This window comes from Molossus molossus, unplaced genomic scaffold (genome assembly GCF_014108415.1).
Source record: "Molossus molossus isolate mMolMol1 unplaced genomic scaffold, mMolMol1.p scaffold_m16_p_4, whole genome shotgun sequence".
In the NCBI taxonomy this organism is placed as follows: Eukaryota; Metazoa; Chordata; class Mammalia; order Chiroptera; family Molossidae; genus Molossus; species Molossus molossus.
This window is the reverse complement of record NW_023425377.1, coordinates 40835949-40853679: the sequence shown is the minus strand read 5'-3', so window position 1 is coordinate 40853679 and position 17731 is coordinate 40835949. Positions and strand designations below refer to the sequence as shown.

Sequence of the window (17731 nt, the reverse complement as noted above, 5' to 3'; positions counted from 1 at the left end):
ACTTACATGAGGCCTGTTCGAGTGTCGGACACCAACATGACATTTATTTCTCTCTAGATGGGAAGCGAGAGAGAGAACCCATAAGTCACAGAGGATAAATCAAGCAGATGATCAGGGCCTGGCAGAGCTGATGTTGCCAACTCCCCCCAAAATGGAAACGAGAGCCCCAATTACAGCACATGGCCTGATGTCCTGATCACAGGGTGGGCAGTCTCCTAAAGGAGCACAGATTATTTAGCAGCAGGGGCATAAATAAAGTAGTTAGAGGAGTAAATGCTAAATTAAGAGGGGAAAAAAATAATAGTTTTCTGTGAACTCATAAATATTCATTTTCCTGGGTCACAGAACTTCTCAGAGCCAATTAAAACTCTGTCAGCTACAATCTCAAAGTACTAACAGGGCAGTGTGTCGTCTTGCACAGGGCAACAGGCTCGCTGGCGGAGTGAGACACCCAACACGAAAAACACAGACAGGGAATTCCTCTGTCCAAGGACAAAGGACCAGGGCCCAAAACAACACCAACCCGGCAGCTGTGTTCCCCGCAACAGCCCGGATGGGCTCTGGGGACAGAGACTGGGAAAGGACATCAGTAGGAGTGGCATGGGGGTGGTGATGGGTGACAGCTTAGGGTGTGGCTGACACTCAGGCTTTAAATCACCTACAAAACAACCAAGGAGGAACGCTGGGTGCAGGGAGCTAACCATCTCTCTCCACCAGCTTGCTTGAAAACAGGTGGTAATGACCCCAAACCCAGGCTACTCAAATTCACCTTTGCCCTCTCCTACCCGTCTCTGCCCCCGGCCAGTCCCACATCATGTCAGACCCAGCATGACTGCAGCCTGCGCACTGCCCTCTTCTTCCTGCCCAGAGTCGGCGGCGTCATGTCGGCAGAGCTAACAAAGGCCACGGTTACCCACCAGCTGGGTCTCCTTCTCGGGTGTGTGCACAGGCTGTGGGGAAGGACACCTCTAGAACTTTTCTGCCCAGTGTGCCCTGGGGCTGGAAGTAGCAGCACTGCCCGGAGCTCATGAGAAAGGCAGAATACCAGGGCCGCGGACCCGCCGCATCACATCAGCACCTGCACTTCAGCGGGCCCTGGCTGTTCACAAGCTCACGAAGCTCCAGAGGCACTGAGGGGGCACAGCCCACACCAACTCGAAGTGGGAATCTGCTCATCCAACACCCCCACGAACTTGGAGCATTTGCCACCTTCTCTCACCTTGAAAATTATGGATTCACACATCTGCAGATGCGAGGTCAGCCTTCCGAATGTCACCTGAAAAATTAAAACTCACACCCTCTGACAGCGGAGAGCCACGGCCGAGTGCTCAAGGCCAGAGGAGAGGCTGCCCTCGTCCCCACTTGCAGTAGGGGTCCCGGGTCCTCATAAAGGGTGTAGGCAGCAACCCCAGAGCTCCACGCTGGCAAAAGGACCACTGGCGCCTCTGGCTGAGACACTTTGCCCAGAGCCTCGTTTCTTTGAAAGCCAGTCAAATGCTGGAGTTGGCGACAGTGAGTATTTAGCAAGGGGGACCGGGGACCACACTGGAGAGAGGTATGCAGGCCTGTGCTGCAGGCGAGGCTTAGGAAGTGCCCAGCATCCGGCCTGGGCCTGTCTGTCCACAGGGGGAGGAAACTTGTTTTCTCCAAGCCCACAAAGTGAGGGGCGAGAGTAAGCAGAGGTGCCAACGGGCAGACCTTAAAGCCCACGGGAAATCAGCGGTTCTTCCCCAGCAGTCAATCAAAAAGCAGGGCCAGGAGTGGGGGGCGAGGGAGAATGTTAGCAGAAAGGGCAGGGGGGTACTGCCTTAAATTCAGTCATATATGTAAGAACAATGACACTTACTAAGGAAAAATATGCATTTTTTAAATTAATGCCCAGTCGTAGCAGCCCAAGTCCTCCTGAATGTCCAACCAGTGCAGAAAGAAGCCAGAGCACGTAAGGTTAGGAGCCGCCTTCACAGGGCCGGCGTGCCTGGGAGCGCAGAGTTGCAGGGGAAAGGGGAAAGGGCCAGTCAGCCAGGGAGGACCGGGCTTCTTGGCTGATGAGGAAGCAGGGATCATCCTTGTTACTGATACCACCCGACATACTTTTCCCTCCAAGATTCCTATGAGAATTTGCACATATCAGAAACGTCTTACCTCAAAGCATCTCTCTGGTCTGTAAGCTAACAGTTTCTACAGGACCTAATCTTACTGTTCAGAGTTGGTTAGTGCATGACTAGGAACTCTGAGGAAGAGCAATTCTGAGAAGGTTCAGTAAGACCATGAAGGATGTATAAGGCCGTGTGTGGCCACCACCCAATCCCAGGCCCCAGGGAGTGGAAGGAACATAGCATCCAGGGCCCACAGTGGGGACCCTCCTATAAATACCTGTCCCTCAAGAAGGGGCGGGTCCCGGGAGCTGCCACCACATCACTTTTTATTTACCTAGACCCCCCCCCCAATATAAAATTCTACCAATATTGATTTTACTACTCTATCTATATTAGCCAGAGCATAGGGGAAAGAGAAAGAATATAACTATTTCAGAATTTCAGTAAGTTGTATCTTCAAAACTGTATTTTCTGAATTCAGAATTTCATTCGTATTCTAGGCCACGTCTGCCACTCAGCCCTTATTGAAAAGGAACCCCACCCAGCTGCATCACTTCCTGTCTATGTTTGTAAAGTGGCAAACTCCTCGAAGCTACTTCAACCGGAGTCTTCGTTTGTAAAGCAATAATTTGACAATATTCGTATTTGCTATAATTGCTTTAAAAATGTATGAGCACACCTACATTGGTCATTTAATTCTTATTTACCCTTAGGTCACTCAAGTAATTGACATAATAACTTTAAAAGCAAATCAAATCTTATTAATGCTTTCCAAGTACTTTAAAAATCTTACGTGAATGAGTGTTTTGTAAAGTACTACTATCGGGAAGAAAACACACAGAGAAACATTTTACCATTTAGTTCCTGAAAAAGTCTTTAGATTTATGTAGTGAGTCTCAAGAAACTCTGTTGGTTTTGATTCTTCCAGAAAATAAGACTGTCTGAGGAAACAGCCAGAGGAGTTTCACATGGTTTGGGCAGTGAGTTATGGCTGTAGTAATAGCTACAATTCAAAGGAAAAATTACCCAGAACCTATAACACATGAGGACTGTCCTGGGGGTGGATAAGATACAAGTCTGGTTTGTCCAGCAAGGTGCTTACAGGTTTGCTGGGGAGACCATTCTGCCTCCACTGAAAATGAGCCCTCTGTCACACACTGAGACACTCGGTGGTCGGGTCGGAATTTGGGAAGCACCCATGACTTTATGACTACTACCAAATGCTGAGAAAATACCAATCGGCTCAGAAATACACTGAGCTTCTATTTTGCTCTTAAAATTATTAGACTCTGTGAGGAAGAGAAAGATAAATAAGATAGGCTTCATTTTTATGGAAAATAAAAATATCAGTAAGGAAAAAAAAGGTAGCAAAGACTAGGAGTTCAGAGAAAGAGATCAACTGTAACCAGGAGTGGTCGAAGAAGGTTCTGGATAAAACGTGAGCACCAGAGTTGAGCCTCGAAAGAAGGGATGATTCAGGCATGGGGAAAGAAGGGACAGACAGCTTCTCGAGCAAGAAGACCCTGGCAAGGAAGGGCATGGAGGGGCCACGCATAAAGTGTGATCAAGGTCAGCAGACTAGTCAGTTACAAATGTTCTGTCTCTATCAGAACAGTTACAGAGGCCGTCCTATGTCCTGGGCCCTTCCTGTTATCATCATCCCATTTAATCATTGCTGTAAGCAGTCTTCACAGGTAAAAGTTACAACCCTTTGCAAAAGCTCAATCTATAGCAAAGAGAATCAGGTTGACTCAGATGTGCCAGCAGGGAGAGTTCGCAGAAGCGTCAGTCAATTCCATTCCTGGAAGCAATTCACTTCCTGGACCTGGCACCTGGCTGGGTGGCTCAGCGGGTTGGAGCGTCATCCTGCGCACCAGAAGGCTGTGGGTTCAGTTCCCAGGCAGGGCACATACCTAGGTTTCAGGTTCAATCCCTGGTTGGGGTGCGTATGGGAGGCAACAGATTGATATTTCTCATGTCTCCCTCTCCCTCTCTCTCTCTCTCTCAAGAAAAGCATATCCTCAGGTGAGGATTAAAAACAAAAAAATCCTGGGCCTAGAGACAATGGCATCTCCTGGACTCTATCCTATAGGGGAAGAGGGAGAATAAAACCACGGCTCAGAGAAAAAGCCTCACTTCCTCAGAATGAGCAGCATTTGCTCTTTCTTGTTGGTTCACAAGTACTAGGGTGTTGCCAGCTAAGATAAAGTAACTAGGTTGATATTAATTTACCTTCCATTTACGTCCTACTAAATCCCACCTTAATTGGTTGGACTGTGTTACTTGAAAGAAGTGATTTGAAACAGTGGGCCAGTGAGCCCCCAAAGCAGGAAGTCTTAGCCAGCATTCCTGTGTGCTCGCCCGTTTGCTTTGCTAGTGAACACTCCACAGCACACTGCAGGGTGTGGGTGATCACTTCTCTGGGGATGGATGAGAGAATAATGATTAAGCCGTACCCACGTGGGAAATGCTGTGCTTGCCAGCAAGTCAGCCTCCAGACTCTCTCAAAAGAGCATTAAGTTCGTCCTTCGTGGATTTAGATGGGAGAGATAGTGTTTCTATTTAATCATCTGCTCGCCACGAAAGGAAGCCGCACAAACTTCAGCAGGAAAAGTGCGCAGTAAATTCCTTCTGAGCTCCCTGAAGATGAAGGCTCGCAGCTTTGAGATTGCATTACAATTAAGTAATAATGAAAGGGAAATTGTATCTTTTGATCAAATAATGCATTAATCCAGCCATACACTGTGTACTGTTACTCACTCTGGTAATGTCGACTTTTTGAGGGAATTTTTCTCTCATTCCGCGGGACGGGAAATACGCCCGCCCGGGGCGGGGGGCATCGAGGAGGACAGTGGAAGTTCACAGGCTCTGCGAAGCTCCCAGAGAAAACGCAGTGTTTACCACAGCATAAACATCCCAGGTGGCCTTAATGAACGGGGACAGCCATTTCTTAAAGCTCAGCACATACAAAACCTTCTCTGCGAGAAAAACTGTGTGCCCCTTGGCCCCCTTGCCCACGAGGCCTACTACCTGGGCAGGGGAGGTGCCGTTTATGAATCCTCTTCATTATTTAAGACCAAGTTCACGAAGCAATTAGCAGTACATCAAGACTCTCCAGGGAGGTATCTGAGAACAAGTTTTCCAAGCACTTTGGAAGCATTTATATACACCTAACATGCCATTAATCATTCTCATCTGTTCATTACCGCGGCCTCCCTCAGGACCTCCACTTGCCAGTTCTTTCTCAGCCTGCTTCGTTTTATCTGCAGACCTGAAAAGGAGCTCATTGCTTTCAAAACATATTTTATAATGAAAAGACTTCATTAATTCGCAGGGGTGTGGCTCCACCAATGAGTCTGCGTTTTACGGGTTTTATTAAATATACAGAAAGGCCATTCTCTTGACGGTCTTTGAGGAAGACGAGCCATGCAACTCTAGCTGGGTTCTGGGATACGTTTTCAGCATTGGAGAGATTTAGACCATTACTTACAGCATGATGTAAATCTCCTGTCCATATCAACACATGCTGCTTCTTCCAAGGAGGGGGAGCATTTAAACTCACACAGCAATCTAACTGATGTAAACTAGAAGTGAAGGGGTAAACCAGAAACTGTAACACTGGAAAGCAATCGGTTTGAAATGTGAAGTCAGCTGTTGTGACTATACCTCTGCCTGTGACTCCTCCACACCCACGTCCAGGCCTCGGCCGGCTCCCGGGTCTGTCCGCCCCAGCGCGGCCAGCAGGGAGGCCCCAAGCAGTGCGAGATGCAGCCAAACGTGTCCTGGCTTCATTTTGTTGAGTCTGTTGAGAAAATGACAAGGGCTTAGAATTAAGCATTACAAAATGCAAGCAAGTCATGGGGTAGTTAGTAGCTGTACTCCAGGATCAGATACACCTGAGTTAAACCCTGGCAGCAACTTTTCCGTTCTACTGTGGAGAGGAGAAGTTACATCACTTCTGAGGCTTAGTTGACTCATCTCTACCATGGAGTCAATAATGTGTACGTCATAGGGTTGCTGTGAGGCTTGAAGGAGTCGGTGTAGGCGCGGAGTAAGAGCCCTATAAATGCTAGCTGCTCGGTAGAAGCCCACTTGAAATGCCCTCTCCAAGGACAAACTCGGGTGACAAAGCTGGGTCCCCTTTGTTAGGTCACCATATGCCCAGTGTCCTCAGAAAGCAATTAGTGCTCAGTAAACCTGTGGCCACCCACTGTGGCCGATGTCTCAGTTCACAAGATAGTGAGCTTCAAAACGGCATTATAAGGTCCAGTGTTTTCACTTCAAGACCAATCACTGTTGCAGCAGAATCCAAGCATCCCATGGATAATGAGATTTCAATAACTTTTAGGGTGTTTCCTGAGGCTCACATGATAAACTGTTTGAAGACCCAGAAGTCAAGAAATGGGAAATTCAAAATAATCATAGAATTACCTGGACGCAGAAATCTAAGGACCAGCGACAATAAACATCCCACTCCTACCATGTGCTGGGCATTGTGCTAAAGGGGACAAGGACACAGAGTAGTCCTTTTGTGCCAGCAGCTGCACTTTTTTTCAAGGTTTCTACTATGAACATATTCCAACCTTAATTTCAATATCTCTAAGAAACAGAGCAAGACAGAAATCACAGTGCAATATTTACAACTCTTACTCAAGGAGGCTTTAGGGGCTATTGATTTCTGTGAGCACCACACAATTTAGTGCTTAACTGCATGTGGTCCACGCGGCATCCTGACCATGGCTGGGAGATGAAAAGACACAGAGCTCCCTGGAGGCCAGCAGCCGCTGTGATCTGGCTCAGGGCTGGTCCAGAGAAGTTGTCCCAGTCAAAAAGGACTCAATGCTTGAGGGACATTATAGCTTGTTTGAGAAGTCCACGGGTGTTTGTACCCAAAGCCAACAGCTTTGGAGAATTCCAACCCTAAACAAGGGGGGGCTGGAGGTGCCACATGATCACTAGTGTTCATGCCAGGGCCACCAAGCAAATATACTCCTGCCATGTTCCAGGTTTCCTTTGGTTGCTTTCCACACCCATGTAGAGTTGCCTCTCTGATGTGCTTTATGCCCCCAGCTTGAGATAGAAATGCCCCAGGAAAGAGAACTCAGACTAAAAGTTGTGGACATGTAACACTGTTCTATGAAAAGGCAAGGTTGTAAGTTATGACTGTCTTATAAGAAAAGGTGTCTTCTTGTATTAAAAACAGCCCATAGGCTCCCACTCCGAAATCTGACTTCGCCTGTTCATCTCTGACATCTGTTGGCGAAGCTGCAGCTGCTGGGGCAGCAGTCCAGACAGCCGGTAACTATCATGTGAAGGTCACAGTCACGCCCCTGTTGGCACCTGCTCCGCACTCTGCAGAGGGAGGAGTTGCGTGAGTTGCGTGGAATGGTGCAGCTTCGGCTGCTCCCTGGAGAGGCTGGAGCGTTCCCAGCAGCCATGCAACTCAGCACTCCCCATGCAGTACTCTAGCTGGGCGCCTGGGCTCCCCAGTGCTGGGAAGAGCGGAACATCACATTCAGGGCAAAATGAGAATAAAAATGTCTTTCCCTAACTGCAACCAGTTTTTCTAAAAATAAATAGGGCAACTCTTTACTCTCCATAAATTATTCTCTTCTGAACACAGAGCCACATTCCAGAGACTGCCGAAAGCAGTTGCTGAATTTCGGGAAAATTTTTTTACATCAGCAACAGTAACCCAAGCTAGAAGTAGAGAGACATTGCTTCCCACTCTCTGTTGTTAATTCTTCCCTATTTATCTACTCTCAAACAGTGCTGCTGGGCTGAGCACACATAGAAAAGCCCTTTTCTCCCTGCCCATGCCTTCCAGCCCAAATAAACTAAAAACAGCAAGATAATCAAAAGTTATTCTAGTTACTTTCCAGATGTCGCTTCCTGGAGTTATGAAATATTCAAGCCACAAAATTTAGTTTTTAATTTGCCTAGTAATCCAAGACCAATTATGTTTTATGTTTTATTATTAATGGATGGCATCAAAATAAAATCCATTCATTTCTATTGTTATCTTGGCAAGCTTTTTAGGAGGGTGCAGCCTGACCTCTGGCTTTAAACCAGCTGCTCCGTGTTCCAGGAAAGTGGAGCTGAGCCCTGTGGCACCTGGAACCGTCTCTGGTTCCACCCGGTTGGTGTTAAGGGCCTAGAAGATTTTATTTGAATACAGAGGACACATGAGGCAGGCCAACTGCTGAAGTATTCCTAGGCAGCTTCTTTGTAAAGTTTAGCTCAGCTCGGCCACCACTAGCCCAGACTTTATTTACATGGCAAATGTGTCTTAAATGTCGTTTTATACTCTCGGTGAGTGACAATTCATGACATCTACAGCAGCAACAGCCTAAACATTTACAACTCAAGTTGTATGACATTTTAGTTCATAAAAGAGAATTAATATCGGATCTAAATCAATTTTGATGATCTGATAAGCAAATAGAAACTATCTATTTGGTTAACTTATATAGCAATTATTATGTCAGGCACTGTCCTAAACGTTTTATAGGTGTTAACTCATAACTGTCATTTCTACTCCGTGAAGAGGGCAATGATTATCACCTAATCAGATGACAGAGGAGACAGGTCACAGAAAGGTAAGTACCCTGCCGGGGCCATGTAGCAAATAAGTGGTAGATGCGGTACTTCAAGGCAGGGAGTTGGACTCGACATCTGTGCTCCTAACCCCTGTCCTCTACAGCTACTCAATACTTAACTATATTTTATTTTGACAAATAGTTGTTTTTAGCATGATGGACAAAATCCATGTAGAGCATTAAAGGAGACCCTGAACCCCAAGTCTGCCTTTCCTCTGAAAGCTGCCAAGAGCTGCACCTCTCCAGTTTCATGGGTCCGATCAAGACCCAAAGAGCAGTCAAGCTGCTCACCCTCCTGCAACCCGCCCCTGAATGGGACCCTCAGCAGGCTCTCCTCAGCCCCACTGCTGAGGTCTTTACTGGCCACGAAGAGATGTGGTTGAAAGAAGAAACCGCAAGATGCACAGAATGCCAGACAGCAAGGAGCATGAGCAAACCAGCACAGCAAAGACAGTCACTCTGGGGAGAAGTGGATCTGGTGACACATTAATTACTCCTCAGATGCAAACAGCCCTACTGGTCTTCAGACAGAAGGAAGTGCACAAATCTCCCGGTTGAAGGTACCATCAGTAAGGTTGAAAACCCTCTTTGTGCAACCTGGAGTTCCTCCTGAGATCAATTTAGGTTTATAAACGTCATTCAGTCCATGCTAGAGTCCTAAGATTGGTTATAAATCTACCTGAGATTGTTTTCATGAAAGAACTGGGACTACCTTTCCTTTCAAACAATTCGTAAAACACAATCCCTTGGTATTTAAGACATCTCGTTTCTAAGAGAAGTCTTCACAGCACCCTCTGAGGTTTCCCACCTGTGCCTCACTTTCCCAGGCTCAGGGGAACCAGGTGCCAACCTGTCTGCTGCCAGACAGAATATGAGAGCCGGAGGGGTGGGCAAGTAATTCACCCACTGTGTGACGCCAAGGCCAGACCTAGACTAAAACCCGGGCATGCTGACCTCTAGGCAACTGTTTTGTGTCTTACCTTATCACAAACTCATGTATGGAATATGTCTGCATTCTGTATAGATAGACTGGCTCTGCTTTTTTAGTGCTGAATGGGCCACACTAGGGAATCTACCATAGGGTTTTCTGACTTGATAATATAATCTTATACTGGTTTTCTTATTTATTTGTATTTAAAATTATGGAGTATGACTAATTCGTAAAATGTAACATTCTAAATTCTGACTTGCTTTTTGAAGAAAGTTGAAAAACATGACCTATTAGGGAGAAATGACCTATTAGGTATGAATATGTAAATCTGCCCCACAGGCCAGCGTGTAAGCTGTCTTTACTGAAAAGGGGTCAGGGGCCAGAGAGAAGGCCGACACTAAACTGGCAGTGGGTTTAATACAAACTTCTCTTTTCTTCTGCGGGAACCAGCCTCATTTGAGAAAAGTGGGAATTCTGATCATCAGAGCTTTTGGGGAGGCTGTTCATCAGTTCTCTCTCTTGGGCTCTCTCCCAGAACATGGTAACATTACCAAAGTAGACATTATGGGTTAGCCACATGGAAATGGCTTCTCGTTGTAACCAACAGGACCAGAAACTGTGAAGATCATTTGGCAGAACCAAGCAACAAACCCAAGCTTGAAGGCACAGGTAAGGTTTGTGACCCTAAGACACCTGCATTTCCAACCGTTCTAGTTAGAAAAGTGTATGTTCCGGCAATTACTTGAGGCGCATTGCTGGCAACAACAAATAGAGGACCACCAAAATCCTATAGTCCTCATCTGTATGTCTGCCCAATATAAAAAGAAAACAATATATATATAAACCCTAACCTAAAACCAGGAGGCTATATTTTAATTTCTTCTGGAAGGTTTAGAACCCTCGTTTTTATTTGTGAGTGTTTTAGGAAAAAAAAGAAGGGGATTCAAACTTCCTAAGACAGTCCCTAAAATACCAACCCAGGAAATTAAGTATGGAAATCTATCAGGGCAACAAACCATAATGGAAGTTATGCTGCATTTCCTGTTAATTCATACTCTATATCTTTGGTTGATTTGTTCCAACAATTGATAAATTAGATGCCTAAATTAGTCTATGCACAATATATACATCTACAGCATTCTTATTTACTGTGACGCTTCACACACACACACACACACACACACACGCACCTTCCAGTAACCCTCACCCTTCCAACATTCAGACTATATCTCTTAAAGTAGCATCTTCTCTCAACTGTAGTTCTATTTTATTTGAAGTTCCATGCCTTGTGTTATGCAGTGAGAGAAAATGTAAGGAAAGATGCGCTCTTGAAATAAGTACCTAATTTCATTAAGTTAGTAAGCACACAACTGACCACATATAAGCAACACAAGAAGGTTGAGTCTGAAGAGAAATACCCCCAAAAAGCAAAGTAGAAATTAAGGCAGATTTTTAGGAAATGTTGACTATTCAATTCCAGTTTCTGGAACGTAATGTTAACTCAAACAAAAGATCACAACATGAAGATCATTTTTAAAAAACATCCTGCAGCCTTTAGTAGGAGAAGAATCCTGAGTGACTGATTGATCAAGGTAGAAAAATCCAGCATATCTCTCCCTCACCCACCTCCAGGGTACAACCAAAGGGACAGAAGTTCCCTCAGCATCCAGAAGAATAAGCTGGCCCCTCTCTGGAGCAAAAAGAGCCTTTCTGGAATTAACAAAAACTGGAGGTGATCATAAATTCCTAAGAGAGCAGAGCCACTGGGACAACTTTAATGGGGAATTTTAATAGATTACATTGGAGACTATTTTTGGTTTGTCTTGGGGGGGGGGGAGAGACTGTCTTTTCCCCTGGGACGGAAGAAAGCAAACATTCAGCTGAGTGTGTCTCAACAAAAATGGTCTTGTGATGCTGCAGTGTCCACTTACAAAACTCAGACAGAAAGCCGGCCTCACGGGCCCTAGGGGCCATCAGCTCGAGTCTTCTGTTTGAGCTACTGCATGAGGGTTGCTGCGGCTCTAGCGTCATTGAAGCCACACCACCCATTTCCTTGACCATTTGCTTCCCAGGTGAGCCCTTCACCTGACTACTGCCCAGACCCAGAATTGGCCCCGGGCCACTGCAGGATTAAGAGGACACTGTTAGAAGTCATCTTTGGCGTTTTCCTAAGCCTGATGGTAGAAAAATAACTTGGGACTTTTGAGAAAAGTCAGAATTTCTTCCTCACCCTCTTTCTCTTTCACAGATTGTCATATAGGCCCATTTCTGGTGCACTAAATCTGTGCCACCTCCTATTGGAACTGTATTTATCTTTGACCCAGAAAATGTGGATGAATGTCTATCTCAGGGGCCCATCTAGTACGTTACTGGTGCACACACAGCATTGCAACAAATTCATAAAGGGAACACAACAGACCACCGCTACTGGTGCTGTTTCTTACTCGCCAGAAACCTCGGCGGAAGCGACACCTAGAGGGGAATGGAGGAGAGACTGTGGAAGCGCTATTCATCAATGTCGACGCCAGTTATCAGGAGCCAGGTCGACTGGACAGCTCATGGGGTACCAACTCTGTGGGCGATGACCAGACCTAGCAGGGCTCAACTCCGTCGGTCCCCAGGCACTTCAAGCAGGCGGACGCGCTGCACTGATGCTCCCCACATGCCGAGCCTTGAGAGAAACCCCACTGCTCCCCGTGCGTGTCTGCCCCTGCTAGAGTGGAGGGTGCAGAAGTCCTCAGGTGGCAAGCCTCGGGCGAACGCGCTCCAGCGCCCCTGTGTCAGTTGAAGGGAGTCCCGAAGGCTCGCGCCGCTCTCACCCCAAACTCAAGGCGACAGGCGCCCAAAGCGGAGCGTTCTGCCTGCATCGCCTTGGTCCCCAGAAACTTGGAACAGGTTTCCTTCGCTAGCGCAAAGAGGGGCGGAGATTACCCACAGTACAAGCTTTTTTAGGACCAAGCCCCCTGCCTGGACGTCCCCAAACCAAACTGCTCCCCAGTGACTCCCCAGCAGGGAACACTGGCTGCTCGCTCGAAACAGCAGCCAGCCCGGCAGAACGAGCTGCAGGCTGCCCGGGGCCGGCTTCTGTCCTGGGTCCCTCCTCCCCAGCCCCAGCACCGAGCCCCACGCACAGCCCCACACGCGGGGAGCCCGGCGAAGTGAGGGCCAGGAGAGCTCAGCGGGCCTTTCGAGCTGCAGCGAGGAGATGCAAGTTTCCCCGCAAAGCTGGAGGGAAGGGGAGGGAGTACTTCCGCCCCGCATCCCAGCCCGGGGCCAAGGGCACGGGTCCGAGCCGAAGGGCCGCGGCTCGCCTGACTCGCCGAGGCCGCTAGGGGTCCGGAGCCCAAGAACCGCGCCTGCAGGGTCTCGGAGCCCCGCGCGGGCCGCGCTCTGCGCGCCATCCAGATCACTCCGGTGCCTACTGCAGACCTGGGCCCCAAGTCCCGGCGCCCCAGCCTTAACCCCAGTCCTGGCCCGGGCCGGGGTAACCCTGCCGAGCCCGGGTTCCGTGGTCCTGTGCCCGCCGCCCTCCAGGCGAGCGAACTTGGCTCTCCGGGCGCGGGCTGAGAGGACAAGGCAAGCGCCCGGAGCCGCGGGCGCCGGGACCCCAGCGGGGCGCATCCCGACCGGTCGGTCGTAGCGGTTTGGCACCCTCCCCGCGCCCGCGTACCTGAAGCGGCTGGGGCCAAAGGAAAGACCAGGTGACCGGACTCCAGCGGGAGGGAGCCTCGGGGCGACTCGGCTCCGCGTCCTTCGGTCTGTCTCTCTGGCTGCTGGCGGGTCCCGGGCGCCCTGGAGGTTGTAGAGGCTCCAGCTTCTGAGCCGCTGCTGCCTGCCGCTGTGCCACCGCCGCGGCGGCTGCCCTATTTCTGCCGCCGGGACCGGAGCCCGTGACGTCACCCTCCCAGCCCCGCCTGTCCAATCGCCGCCACCTGTGCGCGCGGCCCACCCGCCCGCCGCTCAGAGCCGCGCGGGGCCCGCGGCAGGTGCGCGGAGCAGCGGGGCGCGCACGCGGGCCGCAAGGACTCGGGCGCTCCAGGGCGACCCCTGCACCGGCCGCGGGACGGAGTAGCTCCCGCCCCTGGCTCAGGGGAGCCTGGCAGGCGACAACCCCCTCTCACCTGCCAAAACACCCCTCCTCATCTCGCTGTCCTCCAGGCTCCTCACGGGGCTGGATTCTCCAAGGCTGTGCGCTCAAGATTCGCAGCTGGTCTTAATCAGCGGCCATATAGCTTGTAGAGCCTGGGCGGGCCAGGACACCAGACCCAGAGCTGTCCCTGGAAGCAAAGGCAAATGACACCCCCCCCTCCCTGAGAGCCAACAACTTACAAAAAAGCAAAGTTTGTATTTCTTTCTCTCATCCGAATCTGCCCTCTCCCATTGCAGAATCTTACAAAATCTTGGGCGTACAGGGGCAGCCCCAGTGGCGTTTGCCTAGCTTGGCCTGGCTGTAACCAGACGGTCCTTTCTTCTTTAGAACCAGACATTTCTGCAGCCCTGACCTCATCCTCAAGCCTGGGGCTCCCAAGCCTTTCTGGACTTCAACAACCACTTTTTTGGGCTTCATTCTACCAAGCAATCACTTTGCTTTTATTAATTGGCCTAGAGATCAGCCTTGAAGCAGGAATAAGCCAGAAAACATCTTTGTAACAACTAGGCCTCCTCAGTGGTCACACTGTGGTCCCAATCTGGCCTCAAACTTTAGAGGGAGACCCTAGCCAGGCCAGGCTGGTGGTGACCAATGGCAGAAGCCTCTCTGGGGCACTGCCTCCTGCTCTGGCTGTGTGCACCCTGGGTGACTTTCTGGCTTACGAGAGCAGTGTCTTGTCCATACCCCTGTGATAACTTCTGGCCTAAAGCAAGAGCAGAGGGGGCTTTTCTGAGTATAAAATTAGTCAAATTTCAGGAGAAGGGTTAGACTACCAGGTTGATGTGGTGGAGGAGGTATTACATTTGCTCTTTCCTTCCACAGATATTTACTGAGCCTTCCTATATATCAGGCACTATGCTAGATTCTGGGGAGACAGCAGTGGATGGGCAGCATGACCTCTGCCCTCACACAGGTTATAGTTTGGGATCCAGCCCTCCTTTTACCACTGCTCAGCTGGTAACCCTGAGCCAGTCATAGCTCTGCTAGGGGTATCAGTTTCCCCAACTGTCAAATGAGAAGCTGGATGAGCCCTGGATGACTTCTAGGTCTGCTGTGACTTCTTGCGTGGATATCATGATTTGGGCTCAGAAGGGTATAGCCTACTCCACCCTTAGTGCCCCAGGACCTTGGAAGGGATGATGCTCTCTCAGATTTGATCATGACTCTTTGCCAAGACCACCATGACAGACCTCCAAGGCTTGAGGCCAGATTCTCTACAGCTAGATCAAGAAAGAGATGGCACTTTCCATCTTGGGAAAAAGAGAAGAAAGATTGGGCATAAAAAAGGAAGCAGGGAAGTTAGGAAATGTGTTATATTTTCCTTTGAGTTGTAATTTTAAGTCCTGGTTAAGATAGTGCCCAGGAGGCTGGGTTCATGTCCCCTCCCATACTGTGAGTTGTTTGGAAAACCAGATCTCTGTTCTCAGCTCTGAACACAAAGTCCCTGATTCAGCCTTATGGCCTTATTACATAACCCAGGCAGACCTCGGGTGTGTGTGTTTTTAATGACTTGGGGTCATATGTAAGTCAGGGTCTGCAGATTGACTAAGATCAGAAATAGCTCTGTTTGCTGCAGGGAGCAGAGACAGGACTTCCACACACTTCCTCTGCTTCCCAAAGAAGAGGGAGAATGTAGCTGCTACAAACCAGATGTACAGGATATCCCTAGAGATGATGCTAACATCTGAAGTGAGCCATTGTGACTAGTGTGCATAAAATAAGAGTGGAATTAAAAGTCACCTTGGAATAAAAAAGGTGAAGTGTGAATGATGAAATTGAACAAGCCTTCAGGGAAGCAGCGTCAATGCCGGTAGACCTTGGCACCTCTTTGAATTGATCTAAATGGGCTGGATTTCACACAGAAATTTCCATAATTTGCTTGAAACCCTGCTTCAGAACTTGAAACCATATCAGTGATTCTCAGTAGCCAACTAGGATGCTTTGGGGGGAAAAAACTTTATACAATTCAGTGAGTTTGGAATGGGAAAGCTAAAAGGAAACATAAGTTCAGATGACTGCTCCAAACCCCAGTCTAGATTATCGGTGATAGATTTAGCCAGGCGAACTCAGAGTCACAAACATAAGTTATCCGTGTATATTTATAAGACGCCTGGCTGGTGTGGCTCAACTGGTTGGATCATCATCCCATACACCAAAAAATGGTGGGTTTGATTCCTGCTCACGGCGCATACCCGGGTTTCGGGTTTGATCCTTGGCGAGGCACGTATGGGAGGCAACCCATCAAAGTTTCTGTCACATCAATGTTTCTCTCTCTCCCCCCCCCCTTCTCTCCCTCCCTTCCTCTAAGATCAATTTTTTAAAGTTTAAAAATCACCAAAATACCAGTTTTTAAACTTTTTAAAATTTCTATTCTTATTAAAATACAACTATATGATCAAAACTGCTGCCAAATAATGAGTCTTCCTTCAGATCATTTCAGATTGAAGCAGAGGTGACCTACAGCTGTGGGAACAGGGGAAGCAGGGCACCTCCTCCAGATTCAACCAAAAGTTTCCTGTCACCAGCTATGAGTCAGGTCCACCCTGGCTGGTCAGACAGTGCTCAGAAGTACCAGATAGAAGCCAGATTAGGAGGTCATGTGCGAAGGTGTGAAAAGGCGGGAAACTGTCTTTCTTGTCTTGCATAATTTAACATTCTGCTGCCTGTCCAAAAAATTTCTTAGTAGATTTTCATAGCAAACCATAAAATTGATTGAAGAAGCGGCCTGAGTCTTAGGAGAGCCCTGAACCACAGGCACAGGGACTGGGTCCCTCTCCTATCTCTAACCCTCTCTAGCTGGGTGAGCTTGGAGGAGCCCCACCCCTTCTGGGCCTTGTTTCCTCATTTCTCAAGTGGGCGTGGTTGGGGGGTGGGGGTGGGTGGTGTGGCAAACAGTCAAACTAAATGAACTTCTAAGGCCATGTTCAACTCTACATGTCTATGCCTTTATTTTGCTTGTATCTATAGAAGCTAGGGCTTCTCCAATCTAAAAAGAGCTAAAAGGTTAAACGTGTTCCCCAAGTTGAATATAAATGCTGATTTTTAAAAACAATAATTCATTTAGTCGTCTAGAAATTAAGCGAATATAGGCAATAAATTCAAAATTCTCAACCTAAAATCACACTTAGAATCAATGTTTTAACTTCAGTTTAGGAGAAAAACAGCCAGCGTGGAGATAAGTAAGGTATTCATTCAGGAGGTCAATGTGATTTGGGAATCTTTTCAAGGCAATGAAGAAGTAGTGTAGAGTAGGAATTTTAATTAAGAAGTTGGGATGAATGAGGCGATGCAGTGACAGAAAGGAAATTGTGGATGGGAAAGTGGAGGAGCTGAACAATAGAACCTTCACCATGGCATTGTTTCCAGAGACAAAAGTCCCATTTAATTCCTAGGAGCTTGATTGATGGTACCAGGGGCCTGAGAAAGGCCCTGGTGACAGGAAGAAGAGAAGTTTGACTGCTCTCAGAATTCCACGTGCACAGAAAGCATTGGGATGAGGAGGCCAGGCCTCCAAACCACCAAGCACCACACCCTACTGGGGACGGGGAAGCCAGTGGAAGAGAAACCATAGCAGGAGGAGAGCAAAGGAGGGCCACTTGCCTTTATTCAACAGGGAAACGCAAACTCACAAATTGTTGTCAGGACCTTGTTTTCTAACTCATCCATGCAGAGTAGTAAATCACATGACACTCTTTTTGTAAAAGAGAGAGATGAGCACCTACCTTCTGGAGATTCCATTTCTTGTGAATTTATGCTCCATTCAAATGAATAGGCAATAGTAGGGCAGGTCATCTTAAGTACGATGATGAGAACTATGCAAGATGCTTATCTAGACAATGGAACTGGACTTCGTGTATATGCCACCCAAACCTGGGCAGCCTCACTGACTTGTCTGCCTCCACCACACACCAGAGCTTTGGCTACTCACCTTGCTTCCCAGCCAGAGAGGCCTATC

The 17731-nt window shown here is 48.2% G+C and overlaps 1 protein-coding gene across 1 annotated transcript in view; it reads right to left on the bottom strand.

The window, feature by feature from the left end:
- FSTL4 (follistatin like 4) overlaps positions 1-13514 on the bottom strand; it is a 400034-nt gene extending 386520 nt beyond the window's left edge. Inside the window, exons 1-2 of the mRNA XM_036240329.1 lie at positions 13297-13514; positions 5763-5898 (exon numbers count right to left, since the gene is read on the bottom strand). Of these exons, the coding sequence (XP_036096222.1) occupies positions 5763-5888 (126 nt within the window). The 5' untranslated portion in view covers positions 5889-5898; positions 13297-13514. The remainder of the gene's footprint in view (positions 1-5762; positions 5899-13296) is intronic.
- Positions 13515-17731: the final 4217 nt, after the last annotated feature.